This window comes from Protobothrops mucrosquamatus, unplaced genomic scaffold (assembly GCF_001527695.2).
Source record: "Protobothrops mucrosquamatus isolate PMUCROS unplaced genomic scaffold, P.Mucros_1.0 scaffold1422, whole genome shotgun sequence".
In the NCBI taxonomy this organism is placed as follows: domain Eukaryota; kingdom Metazoa; phylum Chordata; class Lepidosauria; order Squamata; family Viperidae; genus Protobothrops; species Protobothrops mucrosquamatus.
Genome location: NW_015387607.1, coordinates 324,686 through 344,347, shown reverse-complemented (window position 1 = coordinate 344,347; position 19,662 = coordinate 324,686). Strand labels below are relative to the sequence as shown.

General features: G+C 38.5%; 2 protein-coding genes across 2 annotated transcripts; both read right to left on the bottom strand.

Annotated features, from left to right (window-relative positions):
- Positions 1-2,480: 2,480 nt before the first annotated feature.
- On the bottom strand, positions 2,481-8,304 carry LOC107292784 (ETAA1 activator of ATR kinase). Its single transcript, XM_015821906.1, has 5 exons — positions 8,231-8,304; positions 7,819-7,963; positions 7,194-7,312; positions 4,056-5,926; positions 2,481-3,201 (listed from the first exon to the last, which is right to left on the bottom strand). The coding sequence occupies exons 1-5, from the start codon at positions 8,302-8,304 to the stop codon at positions 3,089-3,091; spliced, it is 2,322 nt and encodes a 773-aa protein (XP_015677392.1). The 3' UTR covers positions 2,481-3,088.
- An 850-nt stretch (positions 8,305-9,154) lies between these two features.
- LOC114922955 (ewing's tumor-associated antigen 1-like) lies at positions 9,155-17,698 on the bottom strand. The gene is made up of 6 exons (XM_029285214.1): positions 17,551-17,698; positions 16,214-16,351; positions 15,039-15,115; positions 12,231-12,349; positions 9,879-10,968; positions 9,155-9,229 (listed from the first exon to the last, which is right to left on the bottom strand). Exons 1-6 carry the CDS (start codon positions 17,696-17,698, stop codon positions 9,155-9,157), a joined length of 1,647 nt encoding a protein of 548 aa, XP_029141047.1.
- Between the last annotated feature and the right edge of the window lie 1,964 nt (positions 17,699-19,662).

Genomic DNA, 19,662 nt, shown 5'->3' with positions numbered 1-19,662 from the left:
CCGGTGCAACAGCTTGCCATCAGAAGTTGTGGGTACTTCATCACTGGAGATTTTTAAGAAGAGACTGGACAGTCACTTGTTTGAAATGGTACAGGCCTCTGGCTTGAGCAGGGGTTTGGACTAAACCTCCATGGTCCTTTCCAGCTCTATTTTGATTCTTTAAAAATGGGTCTGAACTGGTTCAAATGAGTTAGCATTGGGACTATTTTTGCCCTGAATACTTTTAGGATAGGGGTCAAGGTTAAACTATTTAATTATATATCTTTTAATACTTAGCCCTTGCAGAACTTTTTTTTAAATCATTTATCCATGACCTTATGTTGGTAAAAACCATTTTAAAGTAAAGAAATTTACTTATTCAATAGGTTCCCTGTTTATTTGCCAATTATATTTCATGCCTTTTTGGAAATGTCATCACTTTTTATTTAGTTTTATTGATGTTTAAAAAAATTAAGAACACAGTCATTTTGTTATTTTTCCCAATAGATTTTTCAGACTTATTTGAGTGTGACAATAAAACCATATCATCAGCATATAAAATGATATTATTAAATTTATTATGGATTTTTGGCATATGAATATCTGAAGCATAAAGGAATATTGGAATAACATTGACATATAGGTTAAAAAGAATCAGGGCTAGAATATAACCCTAACTAACAGGATTATGGGTAGGTATACTTTCAGTTACAGAACCATTTACACCGGTATGGACTTTCAAACGGGTGTTCAAGTACAGGGCCTTAACCAAGAGTAAATGTCTGAGTTCCATATTTAAGTTAGCCAATTTCTTCCACAAAATATTTCTGTTTATACCAGGGGTGTCAAACTCAATTTCATTGAGGGCTGCATCAGCGTTGCGGTTGCCCTCGGGGGGGGCAGGGGTGTGTGGCCAGGGTGGGTGCAGCCTACTGGGTGGGCCTGGATGGAGTGGGTGTGACCTACTGGGTCAGCATGGCCAGCTCTAAATCTTTCGTGTCAAGGGTGCCTGTGGGGGCCTGGGCAGGAGTGGAACAGATCTGAGGGTCTCTGGCAGAAGGGAGTGGGACCGGGGCAAGCGCCAAGGCATGGTCCATTTCTTCATTCCTCACAAAGGGTGACACCTCCCCAGCATGCACCCAGGGGGCGGGGCCAACAAGGCAGGGGCTGGTTCCTCACTGTTTCTAGATGGCCTTGTGGAGCTAAGACTGAATGTGTTTCAGCATAGATGGCCACCACAAAATTGTACATTGGCTCCCGGACGGCCTGGACCAGGGCCAAGGCAGTGGGGGCCGTTCCCTCACTGTTTCCAGGATGGTTTCGCCGGGCCACATGAAACCACTTTGCGGGCCGCATCTGGCCCCCGGGCCTTGTGTTTGACATGTCTGGTTTATAGAATCAAAAGCTGCACTGAGATCTATAAAGGTTTCTTGTCATTAGTTGTTTTGTTATGAGATGATGTAAAATAAAACAATTGTCTATTATGGAGCACTTTCATGTAAATTCAGCTTATTCCTCCATTAAGAGATCTATTTCCAGTCTTCTATTTTGTCAAAAAGATGTTTTGCATATATATTTAGCCACAATTCCAATAAGGCTTATTAATCTATTAATTTTTTGGGTCACCCTCATCTCCCTTTTTATATATAGGGACTATTATGGCAATGTATGACTGGGATAAAACCTTTTACTTATATATGGGAGAACAGCCCTGCTAACAATGGTGCCCACCAATCAATATATGTCTTGAAAAATCTTCTCCAGATGCCTTATTAGATTTCAGATAATGAATTTGATTTCTGATACTAACATTGAAGGACAGAGAATATCAGTAATTTGCTTACAATGGGAGGCCCTGGTTAGGTTTAATAGATTTGCATACAAATCCTCCCAAACTGAAGCTGCAATATGAATATTGAATTGGAATACACCTGATGTAATATTCTAGAAGAAAATTAAATTTGTCCCTTTTGCTGAACATTCCAGATCTAACCATATTTTAGCCATGTATGAAGCTTTTTTAGAGGCATGTTTTTATAGGAGAATGTCCCTGGGGCTGGTGTTGTGTATAAGATATAGTACTTGCTGTAATCACATAAGAATCTAGAAGAAATAGTTTCCTTATAACATTTCCTCACAATAAACATCCTAAAGTGTGAGAAACTTTTGTAAATCAGAAGACGTGCATTGCTTTTAAGTCAATAGTGTGTGAAACTCAATCCTCAACTGTGTGTCTTATGATGCAGAAAGAAGACATTTTTTTTCTTACGGAAGATGACTAGACCCCATAACAGAAGTACTAGGGACCAGTTATCATCTCCCTGACCACTATGTATTAGATCGAGCTACAGAATGGAATCTGCATAGAACAGCCTAGGAAGTCACCAACACACTGATGCATACTTCCAACAGAGAGCAGATCACTTTCACTTCTGTGAAGAGGTAAGAATACTACGTTGGTTAGGTTCTAATGACATATTAGAGAAGAGTATAATCAGAGAAATTGCTATCAGTTTAATCACAATTTACAGCATGTATATAATTTACAATGATAAATAAATGATAGAAAACTTCCACATGCTTTACTACAGAAGCAGTCCTTTGTAACGTAGTGATAAAACAAAATTAAAATGGATCCAAGCTCCTTTGTAATGTAGTGATAAAACAAAATTAAAATGGATCCAAGCTGTGAGTTACATTCAAGGCTCACTATTAAATGTTTACATTATTGGTACACACTTTAAAGCTTGGAATGTTGTCATTTATGACCTCAGAATAAACAAAATGTTTGTTACAAAATTTAAAGTATACTGTTGTGTGTGAAACGGGCTAAGTGACCAGTATATAATTAAATTGGGATATTGGTCTTCTCAAACATTCCAAAGTAAGAATTGACACATTATGTTTCATGGGAAATAAACAGTTGTAACCAAGTTTCCAAAAAGGAGGGAAGGAAGGGAATTCAAAAGCAATTAATACTGCCATTCTGTAGAAGGATAAAGACAGTGGTAGGTGAAGGAATTGGCAATAGTTTTCAATATAGACATATATTTTAGTGACAATGACTCCACTGCCCACCTGCCATTAATTCTTCTGTATTGAAAAGTACTCAGGTAGGTGCAGCATTTTTGCACAATGCTTCCATTTTACACTTTCTTCGCTCAAGAGCTTCTTGCTTTTTCCGTGCAATTTCTTCTTGAGAACACCTCCTACTTTTATATTCTGCAAAGAGAAGGCAAACAGTCTGATGTGGCCACATTTACACAGTACCTAATGTTCTACTGATCAGGAGTAAGAGGAACTTTATTAATAATACGTTAGAATAATTCTTGCCCTCTAATTCTTGCAAAAACATCCACCAAGTAAAATGGGAGGGAGTCACTTGTATCGAGGGCACTTTTAAAATCTTGCCCTCTTCAAGAACCAACTTATAGAGTAGGAAGAACAATTATTAAAATTTCCACTATTAATTGTAAGTATAACTTGCACTGTCTCATTTCTAAACATGGATTTGGGCAACCTTGTTAAATAATTGTTACCATACTGCGAATGATTAAAAAAAGACAGAATGAAATTAGATCCAAAGATCAGAACAGATAACATTAATGTCAGGCAGATAAACCATAAAACTAAAATACACCATGGAAAAAAAACAAAGGGGCTACAGGGGGGAACTAGGTTATATAGCACAAATAAACTTGAACCCACATTACTACAAGATTTCTGCATTTTGTCAAAGGTTTTTTTTACAATATAAAGCCCAAACGATACCAAAGTGCCCTTCCCTTATAAGAAATCACTATATTCATGCCCCAGTAGTGGGTGCGCCAGGGAGTCTAACTGATCAATAGAGGAACAGAAATTCATTATGGATAAAAAACATCCTTAATCTCATCTAACATGCCTTTATTCAGATATCGTACCCTATCTAGAACAGAACAAACTTCAGGTTTAACTAATGCTGCAGTTCCAGTGTACATTCTATAAAGATCCAGGGATTCCCAGAGGATTCCATGAGTGAAGATGGCTTATTTATAAGAACTGTGTTACTTTGAGAAGAATCCAGCAACACCTACCTTTCTCAGATGGTGCAAAATCAGTGCTCTTAACAACTGGCTTGCCATTCATGACTTTCTGAAATGGAATGTTTGGTGCATTTTTGCTTTCCCACAACCCCTTGTTAGTTCCAGAAAGACTGCCTACATTCACATTTTTATGGTCCAAAACAAGAGCTTGGGAACTACTGGCCTTTTTGAATATATATTTGGATTTTTCAGAAGATAACTGATTGCAGTTAGTTTTTATTTTGCTCACATCATGGCCGTTCTGCCATTGCCTATTATTATTTATCTTCACACTGGACATAGTAGCTTGGCCAGTTCCAGATGCAAAGCTGCCTTGATACACTGTAGACATATTTGTAGAATTTTCATTCTTCCTTGTTGCGATGGGTAGATTCAACGAAAAAGTCTTCCTGCCTGAATTCTTCTCAGTCTGCAGGCAAATGGAAAGCCCTTGACTTGGCCCTGATTGACAAAGACTCTGCTCCAAATTGGAAGTACTCTTTGCCATTGATTTAGCTTTTCCAGTTTCCTTCGTATCCATTTGGCTCTGTGTTTTCCTTTCTACATCATCACAAACCTGATAAAGCAAGTCATCATCATCGTTACAGTGGGTGCCCCAAGAGGTATTCGATTCACAAAATAATTCTAGAACTTCATCTGAAAATTTGGGCTCGCTCCAATCATCAAATGAAAACATGCCTTTCTTTGCCACGGATGTCTGTTGTGGACAATCAGAGCTTCCCTGGTTAATTGCTGTCTTTAGATCATGACGGTTTTTATTGGTAGAAACAACTGAGGCCTTGTAGCTTGTGCCATGCACATGGTTTTTGAATTTCCCAGTTGATAGTTTAGCAAGTTCAGAATATGAAACAGAAGTTCTTTTTTCAGAACTGGTATTTGTAGCATTTTTCAGGTGGGAAGGGCCATGAGGGACATTCCTATTTTCAGATTTCACTGAAGTAAAATTATAGTCCAGAGTGTTGTGTTGCCTAGTTTTGGAAAACGAATCCACCTTGTTGGTTTTTAGTGAACTATCTTCGTGAAAAGGAATAATTTTGGCTTTTTTTGACTGAATGATTTGGTTTGACATGGAAACACACGACACTGGTACGGTACTGGAAGAATGAAAAACTCCAGCCTGGGCGATAGATGGCTTCTTGGAATTTACAGTCCATTTTTTTGATTCTCCCTTTTCCTCAGAAATACAAGCATCTTCTGCGCTCTTCATCAATTCAGGCTCCTGAGTAATTTGCATGAGAAGTGAATCATCAGGTAACAAATCAGCATCCCAGTCATAGCTGTCATCGCTGAAAGTATTGTCAGGATTATTATTAGAAAGCTCTACACTTGAAAATGTTTGTACAGAGGTTGTTTTAGATTTCTCAGTTAGAAGGAATTCTGAATACTGTTTAAGATGCATGGCACTTTGCCCTTGAGGTTTATCACTAACCAAAGGCTGCTCTGCCTCCATCATAGCACCCTTATCCTGCACAACAGTGTTCAAGGAACAGTTTAACACACCTTGGCTCAACTGGCCACTACACTTTTGGGTAGAACAATCAAAAAGGTCATTTAGTGCCCCTTCAGCATCTAGATCTATGGATTTCTGACTACTGCTCTTAGGACTCTTAACTATCTCAGCATTCTCCTTAAGTATTCCATGGGACAAAGTAGAATTAATTGCAGGATGTTCATTCATCAATTGCCACTGATCTTCTCTCTGGACCTTGATATGATGCTCAGTTGATAGCTTTGCTGCTGACGAAACATGAATAGAATTTGGCTGCAAAAAGTTTTGTTCTTGGACTGCATCAATCAGATTTTTATCAAACTGCTTTGCTAACTTCATAAGTTCCTCTTCTCCGTGTTTTAATTGATGAACTCTACATGAACAAGCAATGGAAAAAATATTACCAACATAAAATATTTGGAGATGGCTTATCTATTTTATAATCATTGGAAGATATCAATTGTTTCACAATAAGATTCAACTCCTACAAAAAAATAAAAATTTTTAAAAATTGTTCTTCATTTTTCAACAAAGAGCATGCAAAGCATTTTATACATAAATATCAGTAAAGAACAAAATGTATGCTTAAATACAAAGTATTTAACATAAATTGAAGCATTTTTAAAAGGAAGTAAATGCTAACAATACAACATATTCTAAAAAGCTGTCTGAAAGATTTTAATGCTTTTCTAAATTATGAATTTTAGCATTGCCCAGAACAGGATTAGTTTGAGGCTTCAGATTCAAAAGCTGAAGATGACCAGCCTGCAACCAAGAAACTAGCAGAAGAGAGCACCTCTGAGGGAACACAGAGCAGACTAACCCAGCTGATCCAGAGCTTGAATTTGGCAAAATTCCAAGGCCAGCAAAAAAAGAGTCCCAAATTAAAAGAAAACAAGTTGTTTATTTAAAAGTAAGAATCGAGACTCAGAAGATAATTAAACTGATAACAAGGGCCGTATAAAGGAAACTATGGCTTAAGTCAGGGGTGTCAAACTCGCGACGTCACATGACGTTGTGCAACGTATCGGGCCGATTTTGCCATTGCCGGCAATGGGGTGGGCGTGGCTTCCGGATGACGCGCCCGGCCTGCAGGCCGACAGTTTGACACCCCTGGCTTAAGTGTTAGTGTTCCATTCAACCCCCTCTTCACCCCTCTCTTGATGTTGCTTTAGATGTTCAGGATAACTCAGAAAAATTCTGCATCTGGAACTGGTGTTTTGCTCTCTGGACTATCTGAAAAGTAAGCTTTTGTATTTAAGCAGAAAGTCTGCAGTTTGCAATGTGTTGATATCATTACAATTCAGCATTTATAACTGCAACAAGCATTTAAGTTTGTATCAGAAGCTGGTTGGATACACAGGTTATATTTTGATTTTTATCCCACCTTTACTTTGTTCAGCTCAAGACAACATATTTGATGCTCCTGCATCCTATTTTCATTCCCAAACTACCCTGTGAGTTGAGAGAGGGTGACTGGCCCAAGGTCACCCAGTTGGCTTTCATGCCTAATGGAAGAGCTCATAGTCTCCAGCTTTCTAGCTCAGCACCTTTACCACTATGTTGAACTGTTCTCTGGTTTTCCTACATAGAAGTTTTGTGATGATTCCAAAAACTAAATAGCAAGTTTTGCAACATACCTTGCCATATTTATTTTTGTTCTAGATCGTACTTTTGTTATTCCAGGAGTACAAGGAATTGCGTCTTCACCAATCCATAGCCCAAGAAGAGATCCTTCATAACAGGCAGGTTTTTCATCCTAAATAGTAAGAATAAACACTATCAATTTGATTAAATGGACATATAGTACCTCTCTAATTTACCTTGGTGTTATGAATTCTAAACGTATTTCTGAATTTTCCAATAGTGAGTGTCCTCAGGAGGGCAAATGACAAATATGTATGATGACATTATAACATATATGCTGCATTTTACATATTATCAGGTATTAGGATACATAATCATGGCATTTTTGCAAATATATCATTGCACATGTATGATGATTGTGGCATCATCGTGTTCTCTTGTGGACACTGCTATTTTCAAACATTTATATCCTGATCTTCTATCAAACCTAATCTCAGAGTATCTGAGTGATTAGTTTTAATACAATTACATGAAATTAGCTGTTTTATTATTCAAATGCTACAGGTTGGACAATGTAAAAAAAATGGAGGATAGCCAAATAGAGGGAGATTTCTATAAGAACAGAAGTTTAGCTACTTTTTTGGATAATCTTATTCCATTTGGAATAGAAATACTTGCCACAAGCCTGACATTCCTGGAAATTCGTGGGTTACCCTGGTTGCCCTGGACAAGGGTCTTATAGACCTTTTTGACTTGGAAAGAGGAATCATTTTGAAGGGTCACTTCATGATCTTCTTCCTCGCCCTTCAATCTATTTAAAGGCCTGGAGAAAAGAGAGCCATGGGATAACCCAGTGCCCAGGAAATTTGTGCTTTGTGTCCAAGGAGATACCTTTTCCCGTTGCACCTAACCAACTGAATGAGCAATCCTCTCTGGCTATAAAAATGAAGATCCAAGGCTATAAAAATGAAGATCCATCTTCTCAAAGACTCTCATACAGACTGAACATATTTTCATCTCTTGAATCTCTCCATGATAGAAGCCAATGTGTTCTTTCCAGCTGGCTAGCTTTCCTTGGGTACAGAGTCACCTTTTGGAGTCCCCGGTGATTAAAGTAATTGGATATGAGGGGAAGAACTTAGCAAGAGCATTTCCTTTATCCATCACACAGAAAATGACCCATGAGTCATTGGGAAAAGAAATCTTCCATCCTGCTTCATCTCCTCCAAGCCAGCCATCCTTGGTCCCAAAGGCAGTGGGGAATGACTTCACTAACTTTGCAGAAGGGGCACAGTCTGTTTCTCTTCCCTGAGGTCAACAAGGAACAGAGCTCCCCAATTGTATTTCCTGGTGCCCACACTCAATGGGCAGCCATAAAATGGCAGACACAGGCAGCCAAAAAATCTCCTAATGTGTCCAGTACAAAAAACAACTTCTTGAGCCTTCAGAGACCAGTGTTTCCCACAATGATGGATGGTTAGGTAAAAGGAAGTATAAACTGAGGTGCTGGCCTATACTCTCTTTGGGGAACATAAAAAAATAAAAAGTGGTTCTATCTATCATAGTTATCCAGTCCTATGGCAGAATCAGTCCTCCAAGCACAATTTCAAAAAGCCCCTTTACATTTCCACATCCCATAATTCAGTGGTTGCTGAATGTGGAATGTCAAAACAGGCAGGACAGGGACACTGCTAAGGTCTATAGCAGCATGGAAAGTCCACTGCCACGCTAGAACAGCATCAGCAAAACAGCATTCCATTTTTTAATGTTAGCACAAACTGGAAGAGGAACATGGCAAGCACATTTGTACCACTATGGCTTATTTTCCGTAGTCATATAATGAAAATTAGTTCCAATTTGTTCAAATGTTTTTTCTAAGGATTATCATCTTAAGATAAAGCCAAATGCCTCACATTCAGGAGGATCAAGATGTGAACGTTATCTGATAATCTAAATTAGTTGTTTAAGCATATCCTTGGGTAAATGAAGCAATTTATAATTGCTTGTTTGCCAGTCAAGAATCAATTTGGGGCTTCCGCTGCTGAGAAGCTTGTGTGGAACAATAAAGTTTGCTTGAATGACACTGAGTCTGTAAAAGTATCAGAACAATTTAACAAACACTGGTCTAAATATCTATGGAGATTCTTCAGTCATCCAGGTCTTGATTTTCCCAAAGGTGCTTTTTAAAAAGGCAACTGGACTTTATTTTTTCTTCAAGATGTTTCGCTTCTCATCCAAGAAGCTTCTTCAGTTTTGACTGAATCGTGAGGAATGGATTTATATTACTTGCAGTCATCTAGTTATTAGCACTTTGAAGGTCAGTCATTATTATTATTATTATTATTATTATTATTATTATTATTATTATTATTATTATTATTATTATTATTATTATTATTATTATTTATTCAATTTGTATCCCGCCCTTCTCCCGAAGGACTCAGGGCGGCTCACAACATTTTTTAAAAAACAAAGACAAACCCACACACCCCACCGAATAAAACCAAATTAAAACCAATATTTTAGTGTTGTAATTAAAATTTCTAAGAAACCCAATTTAAAAATCCTCCCTAGGCCAGGCCCGCTTGTTGGAAAAGCCATGTCTTGAGGGCGCGGCGGAAAGTAAGGAGATCCGGAATCATCCGGATCTCGGGGGGTAGTTCATTCCAGAGGGCAGGGGCACCCACAGAGAAGGCCCTCCCCCTGGGGGTCGCCAGTCGACATTGCTTNGAAACAACTGAGGCCTTGTAGCTTGTGCCATGCACATGGTTTTTGAATTTCCCAGTTGATAGTTTAGCAAGTTCAGAATATGAAACAGAAGTTCTTTTTTCAGAACTGGTATTTGTAGCATTTTTCAGGTGGGAAGGGCCATGAGGGACATTCCTATTTTCAGATTTCACTGAAGTAAAATTATAGTCCAGAGTGTTGTTTTGCCTAGTTTTAGAAAACGAATCCACCTTGTTGGTTTTTAGTGAACAATCTTCGTGAAAAGGAATAATTTTGGCTTTTTCTGACTGAATGATTTGGTTTGACATGGAAACACACGACACTGGTACGGTACTGGAAGAATGAAAAACTCCAGCCTGGGCGATAGATGGCTTCTTGGAATTTACAGTCCATTTTTTTGATTCTCCCTTTTCCTCAGAAATACAAGCATCTTCTGCGCTCTTCATCAATTCAGGCTCCTGAGTAATTTGCATGAGAAGTGAATCATCAGGTAGCAAATCAGCATCCCAGTCATAGCTGTCATCACTGAAAGTATTGTCAGGATTATTATTAGAAAGCTCTACACTTGAAAATGTTTGTACAGAGGTTGTTTTAGATTTCTCAGTTAGAAGGAATTCTGAATACTGTTTAAGATGCATGGCACTTTGCCCTTGAGGTTTATCACTAACCAAAGGCTGCTCTGCCTCCATCATAGTACCCTTATCCTGCACAACAGTGTTCAAGGAACAGTTTAACACACCTTGGCTCAACTGGCCACTACACTTTTGGGTAGAACAATCAAAAAGGTCATTTAGTGCCCCTTCAGCATCTAGATCTATGGATTTCTGACTACTGCTCTTAGGACTCTTAACTATCTCAGCATTCTCCTTAAGTATTCCATGGGACAAAGTAGAATTAATTGTAGGATGTTCATTCATCAATTGCCACTGATCTTCTCTCTGGACCTTGATATGATGCTCAGTTGATAGTTTTGCTGCTGACGAAACATGAATAGAATTTGGCTGCAAAAAGTTTTGTTCTTGGACTGCATCAATCAGATTTTTATCAAACTGCTTTGCTAACTTCATAAGTTCCTCTTCTCCGTGTTTTAATTGATGAACTCTACATGAACAAGCAACGGAAAAAATATTACCAACATAAAATATTTGGAGATGGCTTATCTATTTTATAATCATTGGAAGATATCAATTGTTTCACAATAAGATTCAACTCCTACAAAAAAATAAATTTTTAAAAATTGTTCTTCATTTTTCAACAAAGAGCATGCAAAGCATTTTATACATAAATATCAGTAAAGAACAAAATGTATGCTTAAATACAAAGTATTTAACATAAATTGAAGCATTTTTAAAAGGAAGTAAATGCTAACAATACAACATATTCTAAAAAGCTGTCTGAAAGATTTTAATGCTTTTCTAAATTATGAATTTTAGCATTGCCCAGAACAGGATTAGTTTGAGGCTTCAGATTCAAAAGCTGAAGATGACCAGCCTGCAACCAAGAAACTAGCAGAAGAGAGCACCTCTGAGGGAACACAGAGCAGACTAACCCAGCTGATCCAGAGCTTGAATTTGGCAAAATTCCAAGGCCAGCAAAAAAAGAGTCCCAAATTAAAAGAAAACAAGTTTATTTAAAAGTAAGAATCGAGACTCAGAAGATAATTAAACTGATAACAAGGGCCGTATAAAGGAAACTATGGCTTAAGTCAGGGGTGTCAAACTCGCGACGTCACATGACGTTGTGCAACGTATCGGGCCGATTTTGCCATTGCCGGCAATGGGGTTGCCGTGGCTTCCGGATGACGCGCCCGGCCTGCAGGCCGACAGTTTGACACCCCTGGCTTAAGTGTTAGTGTTCCACTCAACCCCCTCTTCACCCCTCTCTTGATGTTGCTTTAGATGTTCAGGATAACTCAGAAAAATTCTGCATCTGGAACTGGTGTTTTGCTCTCTGGACTATCTGAAAAGTAAGATTTTGTATTTAAGCAGAAAGTCTGCAGTTTGCAATGTGTTGATATCATTACAATTCAGCATTTATAACTGCAACAAGCATTTAAGTTTGTATCAGAAGCTGGTTGAATACACAGGTTATATTTTGATTTTTATCCCACCTTTACTTTGTTCAGCTCAAAACAACATATTTGATGCTCCTGCATCCTATTTTCATTCCCAAACTACCCTGTGAGTTGAGAGAGGGTGACTGGCCCAAGGTCACCCAGTTGGCTTTCATGCCTAATGGAAGAGCTCATAGTCTCCACCTTTCTAGCTCAGCATCTTTACCACTATGTTGAACTGTTCTCTGGTTTTCCTACATAGAAGTTTTGTGATGATTCCAAAAACTAAATAGCAAGTTTTGCAACATACCTTGCCATATTTATTTTTGTTCTAGATCGTACTTTTGTTATTCCAGGAGTACAAGGAATTGCGTCTTCACCAATCCATAGCCCAAGAAGAGATCCTTCATAACAGGCAGGTTTTTCATCCTAAATAGTAAGAATAAACACTATCAATTTGATTAAATGGACATATAGTACCTCTCTAATTTACCTTGGTGTTATGAATTCTAAACGTATTTCTGAATTTTCCAATAGTGAGTGTCCTCAGGAGGGCAAATGACAAATATGTATGATGACATTATAACATATATGCTGCATTTTACATATTATCAGGTATTAGGAAACATAATCATGGCATTTTTGCAAATATATCATTGCACATGTATGATGATTGTGGCATCATCGTGTTCTCTTGTGGACACTACTATTTTCAAACATTTATATCCTGATCTTCTATCAAACCTAATCTCAGAGTATCTGAGTGATTAGTTTTAATACAATTACATGAAATTAGCTGTTTTATTATTCAAATGCTACAGGTTGGACAATGTAAAAAAAATGGAGGATAGCCAAATAGAGGGAGATTTCTATAAGAGAACAGAAGTTTAGCTACTTTTTTGGATAATCTTATTCCATTTGGAATAGAAATACTTGCCACAAGCCTGACATTCCTGGAAATTTGTGGGTTACCCTGGTTGCCCTGGACAAGGGTCTTATAGACCTTTTTGACTTGGAAAGAGGAATCATTTTGAAGGGTCACTTCATGATCTTCTTCCTCGCCCTTCAATCTATTTAAAGGCCTGGAGAAAAGAGAGCCATGGGATAACCCAGTGCCCAGGAAACTTGTGCTTTGTGTCCAAGGAGATACCTTTTCCCGTTGCACCTAACCAACTGAATGAGCAATCCTCTCTGGCTATAAAAATGAAGATCCAAGGCTATAAAAATGAAGATCCATCTTCTCAAAGACTCTCATACAGACTGAACATATTTTCATCTCTTGAATCTCTCCATGATAGAAGCCAATGTGTTCTTTCCAGCTGGCTAGCTTTCCTTGGGTACAGAGTCACCTTTTGGAGTCCCAGGTGATTAAAGTAATTGGATATGAGGGGAAGAACTTAGCAAGAGCATTTCCTTTATCCATCACACAGAAAATGACCCATGAGTCATTGGGAAAAGAAATCGTCCATCCTGCTTCATCTCCTCCAAGCCAGCCATCCTTGGTCCCAAAGGCAGTGGGGAATGACTTCACTACCTTTGCAGAAGGGGCACAGTCTGTTTCTCTTCCCTGAGATCAACAAGGAACAGAGCTCCCCAATTGTATTTCCTGGTGCCCACACTCAATGGGCAGCCATAAAATGGCAGACACAGGCAGCCAAAAAATCTCCTAATGTGTCCAGTACAAAAAACAACTTCTTGAGCCTTCAGAGACCAGTGTTTCCCACAATGATGGATGGTTAGGTAAAAGGAAGTATAAACTGGGGTCCTGGCCTATACTCTCTTTGGGGAACATAAAAAAATAAAAAGTGGTTCTATCTATCATAGTTATCCAGTCCTATGGCAGAATCAGTCCTCCAAGCACAATTTCAAAAAGCCCCTTTACATTTCCACATCCCATAATTCAGTGGTTGCTGAATGTGGAATGTCAAAACAGGCAGGACAGGGACACTGCTAAGGTCTATAGCAGCATGGAAAGTCCACTGCCACGCTAGAACAGCATCAGCAAACCAGCATTCCATTTTTTAATGTTAGCACAAACTGGAAGAGGAACATGGCAAGCACATTTGTACCACTATGGCTTATTTTCCGTAGTCATATAATGAAAATTAGTTCCAATTTGTTCAAATGTTTTTTCTAAGGATTATCATCTTAAGGTAAAGCCAAATGCCTCACATTCAGGAGGATCAAGATGTGAACGTTATCTGATAATCTAAATTAGTAGTTTAAGCATATCCTTGGGTAAATGAAGCAATTTATAATTGCTTGTTTGCCAGTCAAGAATCAATTTGGGGCTTCCGCTGCTGAGAAGCTTGTGTGGAACAATAAAGTTTGCTTGAATGACACTGAGTCTGTAAAAGTATCAGAACAATTTAACAAACACTGGTCTAAATATCTATGGAGATTCTTCAGTCATCCAGGTCTTGATTTTCCCAAAGGTGCTTTTTAAAAAGGCAACTGGACTTTATTTTTTCTTCAAGATGTTTCGCTTCTCATCCAAGAAGCTTCTTCAGTTTTGACTGAATCGTGAGGAATGGATTTATATTACTTGCAGTCATCTAGTTATTAGCACTTTGAAGATCAGTCATTAGTTCTCTGAGAGTAGCTAAGCCACTTGGAGGTTTATTTGTGCCCTCAGGGTGACCTGAATCAGAATGCAAATGGGTGTGGAACCTTCTTGGAACTGCTGAAAGGATTGTATTATAGACAGGAGCTAGGTGGTATCATATCCCTCCACCTCTTGAGAAAGGGCTGTCCAATTTTAACATAGATGGCCTCTTTCACCCCTCTTTCCCACCAGCAATCCTCTCTGTCCAGAATGTGGACTTTGCTGTTTTCAAGAGTGACCTTTCTCTTTCAAATGCATATGGACTGAAAGATGGATTGAAAGAAAGCATGGCACAACATAGGAGAACAAACCAATCAGGATAAGATTCAGCAATCCATCTGCACTTGAAAAAGTTTTGAAAAAATACCTTTGGGATGGATCTTTTTTTTTCTTCTCAAAATAGGTTGTTTATTTTTTACTGGACATACAGGCTGCTCTAATCAAAAGCAAATTCACATAAAAGAAAGTACAAAATGCCAAATTTATAGAGTTGCATCTTAGGAAAATCATTACCTGAGGAGCAATTCGATTAACAATTTCTGATATCTCAACTGTATGTCCACCAACTGTCAGTTTCTTTTGACTGTTGCCTAAAAAAAGAAGACATTGCTGAATTGGAATAAGAAAGAGAGCCCCTCTACCTTAAAAACAGGCCAAGATTGGCTAATGTGTGAGCATGCTGTTTCCCACTGAAGAAATACATTAAACTCAAGGAGAATGACAAAAATAAGACAAAAATTAAATATTAAAAACAACCACATTAAGGATAACAAATATTAACAACCAGAACCTATAATGAAGACATCACAATAACACTTTCTGTCTTTTAGGTTCAACAGAGAACAATAAAGGACCAAGCAAAAGGTAGAATAGTCACGAAAGCCTTGGAAAAGATATCTAATGCCATGATGTGCTTATGCCTATAAAGATCAAAATAGTGCAAGTAATGGTATTCCCTGTGAAACTCTATAGAATGAAAGTTTGAAGAAGTAGAATAGAAAGAATATTGATGTCTTTGGACTTTGGTGTTGAAGAGGACTTTTGATAAAACATGAGGGGCCAAGGAAACAAAATGATAGATCATTGAACAAATCAACCCAGAGAATTTTTGGGGTTTGCATTTTAATTGTGTGTGCTACCCAGTCACCAATGTCAAGTGGGCAACTATAAAACTTAAACAAATACAACATACCATTTACCATTACAAGCCCATTAGAGAAAGGACAAACATGAAATAGCAAAAAGGACAGTAAAAATCCAACAAAAAAGCAAGGCCTATTTCTATTTGGCAAATTAACAAGCTCAGTTCTTGGCAGGACAAGCTGGGGAGAATGCTTTGTAACGAGGTTCCACCACAAAGTTGACCCACTTCACACTGGAAGAAGGGAGCCCAAGAGTAAAGCAATGAAGTCTTTAAAAGGCTACACAAGCATATTTAACCTCAGATTTCCTTTTGGATAGCCTGGTCCTAGACCTAGACAATAGCATGGCATTATTAAAGTATATACCTTGTTTTGAAAATGCTTTAATGGAAAATAATAAATAAATAAACTACCTGCACAGTTATTTTTAATAGATATAAGTTACTATAGCTCAGCATTGTATATGGTTAGGATGTTCTAGGGTTTGTAAACACATATTTTGAAAGATAAATTACTTAGAAAAATTTTAAATATAACAATAATTACCTAGTTTATATGTTGTAGGTGACTGAGGATCCCAAAAGATCTCTTGTTGCATGTCAATTTCATTTGTAGGAGAATTGAAAGTAGGCAACCGTGATCTGCTCACCTGAGTTCTCTTTGGCGTTTTATACAAAGATCTTTCTATGGAAAAATATAAAACAAGCAAAACACCTATTCAAAATGGACATGTATATATAAGCTTTGGTAAAATGAAACTATGGAAGTTATGAGAAATTATCTAGGCAACTGGTGGCCAAAATTGTTCCCAAGTGTTTGGAGTTCCATGCCAGCTAAGCAAGTCCTAATGAGAAAGGCTTGTCCAGCTACCTACATTGAGTTAAAGGGGACAGGATTTTGTGTGACATCAGCTCCCTCACCTGCAATCTGGATCCCTATCCCTCCTGATTAGTGAAAGCTTCTATTACTATCCCCGGGAGACCAGATTATGCATCCTAATTTGTTTAATCCAGCAATTCTGGATTAACCTGTTTCAAACATTCCTTTCTTGGGAAAGTGTTAAACAGGTGGTGGAGCTGCAATTGCAGATAATCCTAGAGGAAATGGATTATCTAAACCCATTTCATTCACATTTCAGGCTTGGGCATGGCCCTGAAATATTAATCTTACTTATGGATAACTTCTGGCAAAACCAAGGATACTGCAATTCTCCTGGAGTTGCTTGATTTCTCAGAGGTCTTTGATACCATTTATCACGCTATCCTTTCAGGGTTGGAAACAGAGAGCACTGTTTTGTTATAGTGTTTTTCCTCCTTACAGTGGAAGAGCTGTATAATACTACAAAACTTAAATGTTCCTGAAGAAGAAACTGAAGAAAAAAAAACTTCACTTTGTAGTTCATACAAAGATATAATATTCTTGGAGATCTTGCAAACCCACACGATAAGAACTTTATTTTTTCTGAAGCTATAATAAATGCATAAATGTTTAAGTGCAATGCATTTAACTCCCTATTTAAAAGTCCTACTTGCAGATCCAGTAGGAAAAAGCATAAAGATCCTAGAAATAATGGGAAACAAGTATGATAAATTAGGAAAGGATCGTTAACAGAGAGGGACTTTGGATTTTAATATGGTACCCGATCCGCCACGCTTCCGGTTAAGTCCAGATGCTTCCGATTACATCTCCCATCAGTCCCAGCTGGCATAGGATAGCGAGAGCTGCGTTCCAAACTCGCTACCATTCCTTGGGAATAAACCATGGAATCCAGTGCTTTTGCTCAGGATGAAGCTAACGTGATGCGCAGGCAGAAGAGCCACATTGCCCAAAGCTGGGCTGAAAGGTGCAAATACCAAGGACAAACGGCTCCGCAGGCTTCTCACCCTCTGCTCTGTTTTCGCTACAGGGACTCTCGCCACATTGGGCACTCTCAACAGCAGCTCTTCGTCTATTGCTCCGCCTCGCCGGGCTCGTTATGATCGGCTTTTCAGTTCCCGTTACCGACGCCGCTTGCCGCCGTCTGTTTGCCATGGAAGAATCCACCCGCTGCCTCCATACCCCTCTAAGCCGTTCGCAACGTCGCCATCTTTCTCGGAGCGACGACGTAGTCGCTGATTGGCCGAATCTGGTCCTGCGTAAGCGGGTGATTGGCCGCACTCACTTTAAGAAGAAAAAAAGAGGCGCGGTCTCTTAAACGCGCGCGGTTTAATTTTAAGTAAAGTTGCGGCTTTCTAGTTTCCCACTTTGATTAAAGAGAGAACGCTCCCTTAGAGAACGCTAGGAGTAATTAGGAGCTTTAAGAGAAACTTCGTTGTCAGATTAACTGCAGATGGGACTGGTTGTCAGCCGCGAGAACTTTGCGCTTGCATTTTAGAGTATCTTTTTTACATGAGAAAAACAACAAAGGAAGGCAACATCCTATATGCTGATTGCCGACTGACTGCTGCTGTAAAGCGCTAACCATCATTGAAAACTAGTTTGCTGGACTAGAAGGGTGCACAGGAACTTATGTGAACATTTGTAAGCAGCATTACAGTATTGTTCAACTTTTTCAAACGACTTTATTCCATTAGGTAGGGCCTTTGTGTGTGTGAGTGTGAGTGTGTGTGTGTAGATGGGAGTAGCTTTTAACTAAGATTGAGAAATAAGATGATTTTCTAAACAGACAAATAAGGTGGCTTTCTAAACAGAGAACAGGGAGAAAGCAACATATCCAATTTTCTCCTTGCTTAAATTATCTCCCTTTTAACAATTAGAAGTACCTCCCCCCCCATACACACCTCAAACTGGCATATTCTAGTTGTCATTCCCAGAACTCACCTGCAATCAAAGTACAAAAGGAAAGTGGTTTTATGCCACCTTAACACCAATAAGAAATTCAGGACAGATAGAAGACAAATTTGTAAACAATCTAGTCCCAATAATGCCTGTGTTGTCTCAGGATGGGGAATATTAATGTTCCAGGTCCAGGACATCTGAATGACATGTAAGGAAGGCATAAATGCTGCTGTAGGAGGAGCTTTCTCTGGATTGCAGGTGCTGGGTTGTGATTCTTGTTCTCTGAACATTATCCTGCCTGAAAAATATCAGATGGGAAGCATTTTTAATTTAGTTCATAAATTCATAAATAATCTATTATTATTTTTATATAATTACACTATTTTGAAAATTCTTTGATAGCTGTTAACTGTGAGGAGAGGCATTTAAGATTTACAGATTAGGGGTGTCTGTGTATGTGTATACAAGTCATCCTTGCTTAATGACTGCTCTGTTTAACAACCTTTCAAAGCTATGATGGAATGAAAAAGTAAATTTCTGACTGATACTTGCACTTGGACCGTCACAATATCCCTGTGGTCATGTGATCGAGATTTAGATGCTTTGCAACCAGCCCACATTTACAATAGTTGCAACATCCTGCGGTCACTGATTGCCATTTGCACACTTCACAGCCAGCTTCCCGCAAGCAGAGTCAATGGAAAAACCAGCAGTGAAATCACAAATCACAGTCTGGTGATATCTCGCTTGATGGCTTAGTGACAGTGCTGCCAATTCCAATTGTGTTTGTTAGGCGAAGACTATTTGCATATATTTCTGTCATACACACTGCGATATCATGGGATGTAAAACATAACTGAAATGTCCACACAAAATATATGATACAGGAGGAAGAGACTTGGATAACTGCAGCAATCATAAAATATTTGTCTGTGGAATATGAGGCCAACACTATAAACCATTTTAATTTATGCCACAAACTCTTGAAGGAAGTCCCTGCTTCATCTTGTTTTCAGGTGGAAGATTTAAACCCTGATGTTCCTAGAATAGTTTTGTTCTCCCTTTTTTGGATTCTGAGAGAGCTAGGTGTACATATTAATCTGAAGCTCTCTTTTTCTATACCTTTTCTCGGTTACAATTTTTCCATTTAGCTATAAAGGATAACTCTCTATGTATCTATGTAGTTTGGGTTGTTCCCACTCAACCTTCCCCCCCCC

Excerpts from the sequence above, each read along its gene's own strand:
- LOC107292784 (XM_015821906.1), bottom strand. The coding sequence starts at position 8,304 with ATGGATAAAGGAAATGCTCTTGCTAAGTTCTTCCCCTCATATCCAATT. Across the intron at positions 5,927-7,193 it reads ACAAAAATAAATATGGCAAG|AGTTCATCAATTAAAACACG; the intron begins GTATGTTGCAAA and ends TTGTTCATGTAG. Across the intron at positions 3,202-4,055 it reads TTTTGCACCATCTGAGAAAG|AATATAAAAGTAGGAGGTGT; the intron begins GTAGGTGTTGCT and ends TTCTCTTTGCAG.
- LOC114922955 (XM_029285214.1), bottom strand. The coding sequence starts at position 17,698 with ATGGCAAACAGACGGCGGCAAGCGGCGTCGGTAACGGGAACTGAAAAG. Across the intron at positions 15,116-16,213 it reads ACCTACAACATATAAACTAG|GCAACAGTCAAAAGAAACTG; the intron begins GTAATTATTGTT and ends TTCTTTTTTTAG. Across the intron at positions 10,969-12,230 it reads ACAAAAATAAATATGGCAAG|AGTTCATCAATTAAAACACG; the intron begins GTATGTTGCAAA and ends TTGTTCATGTAG.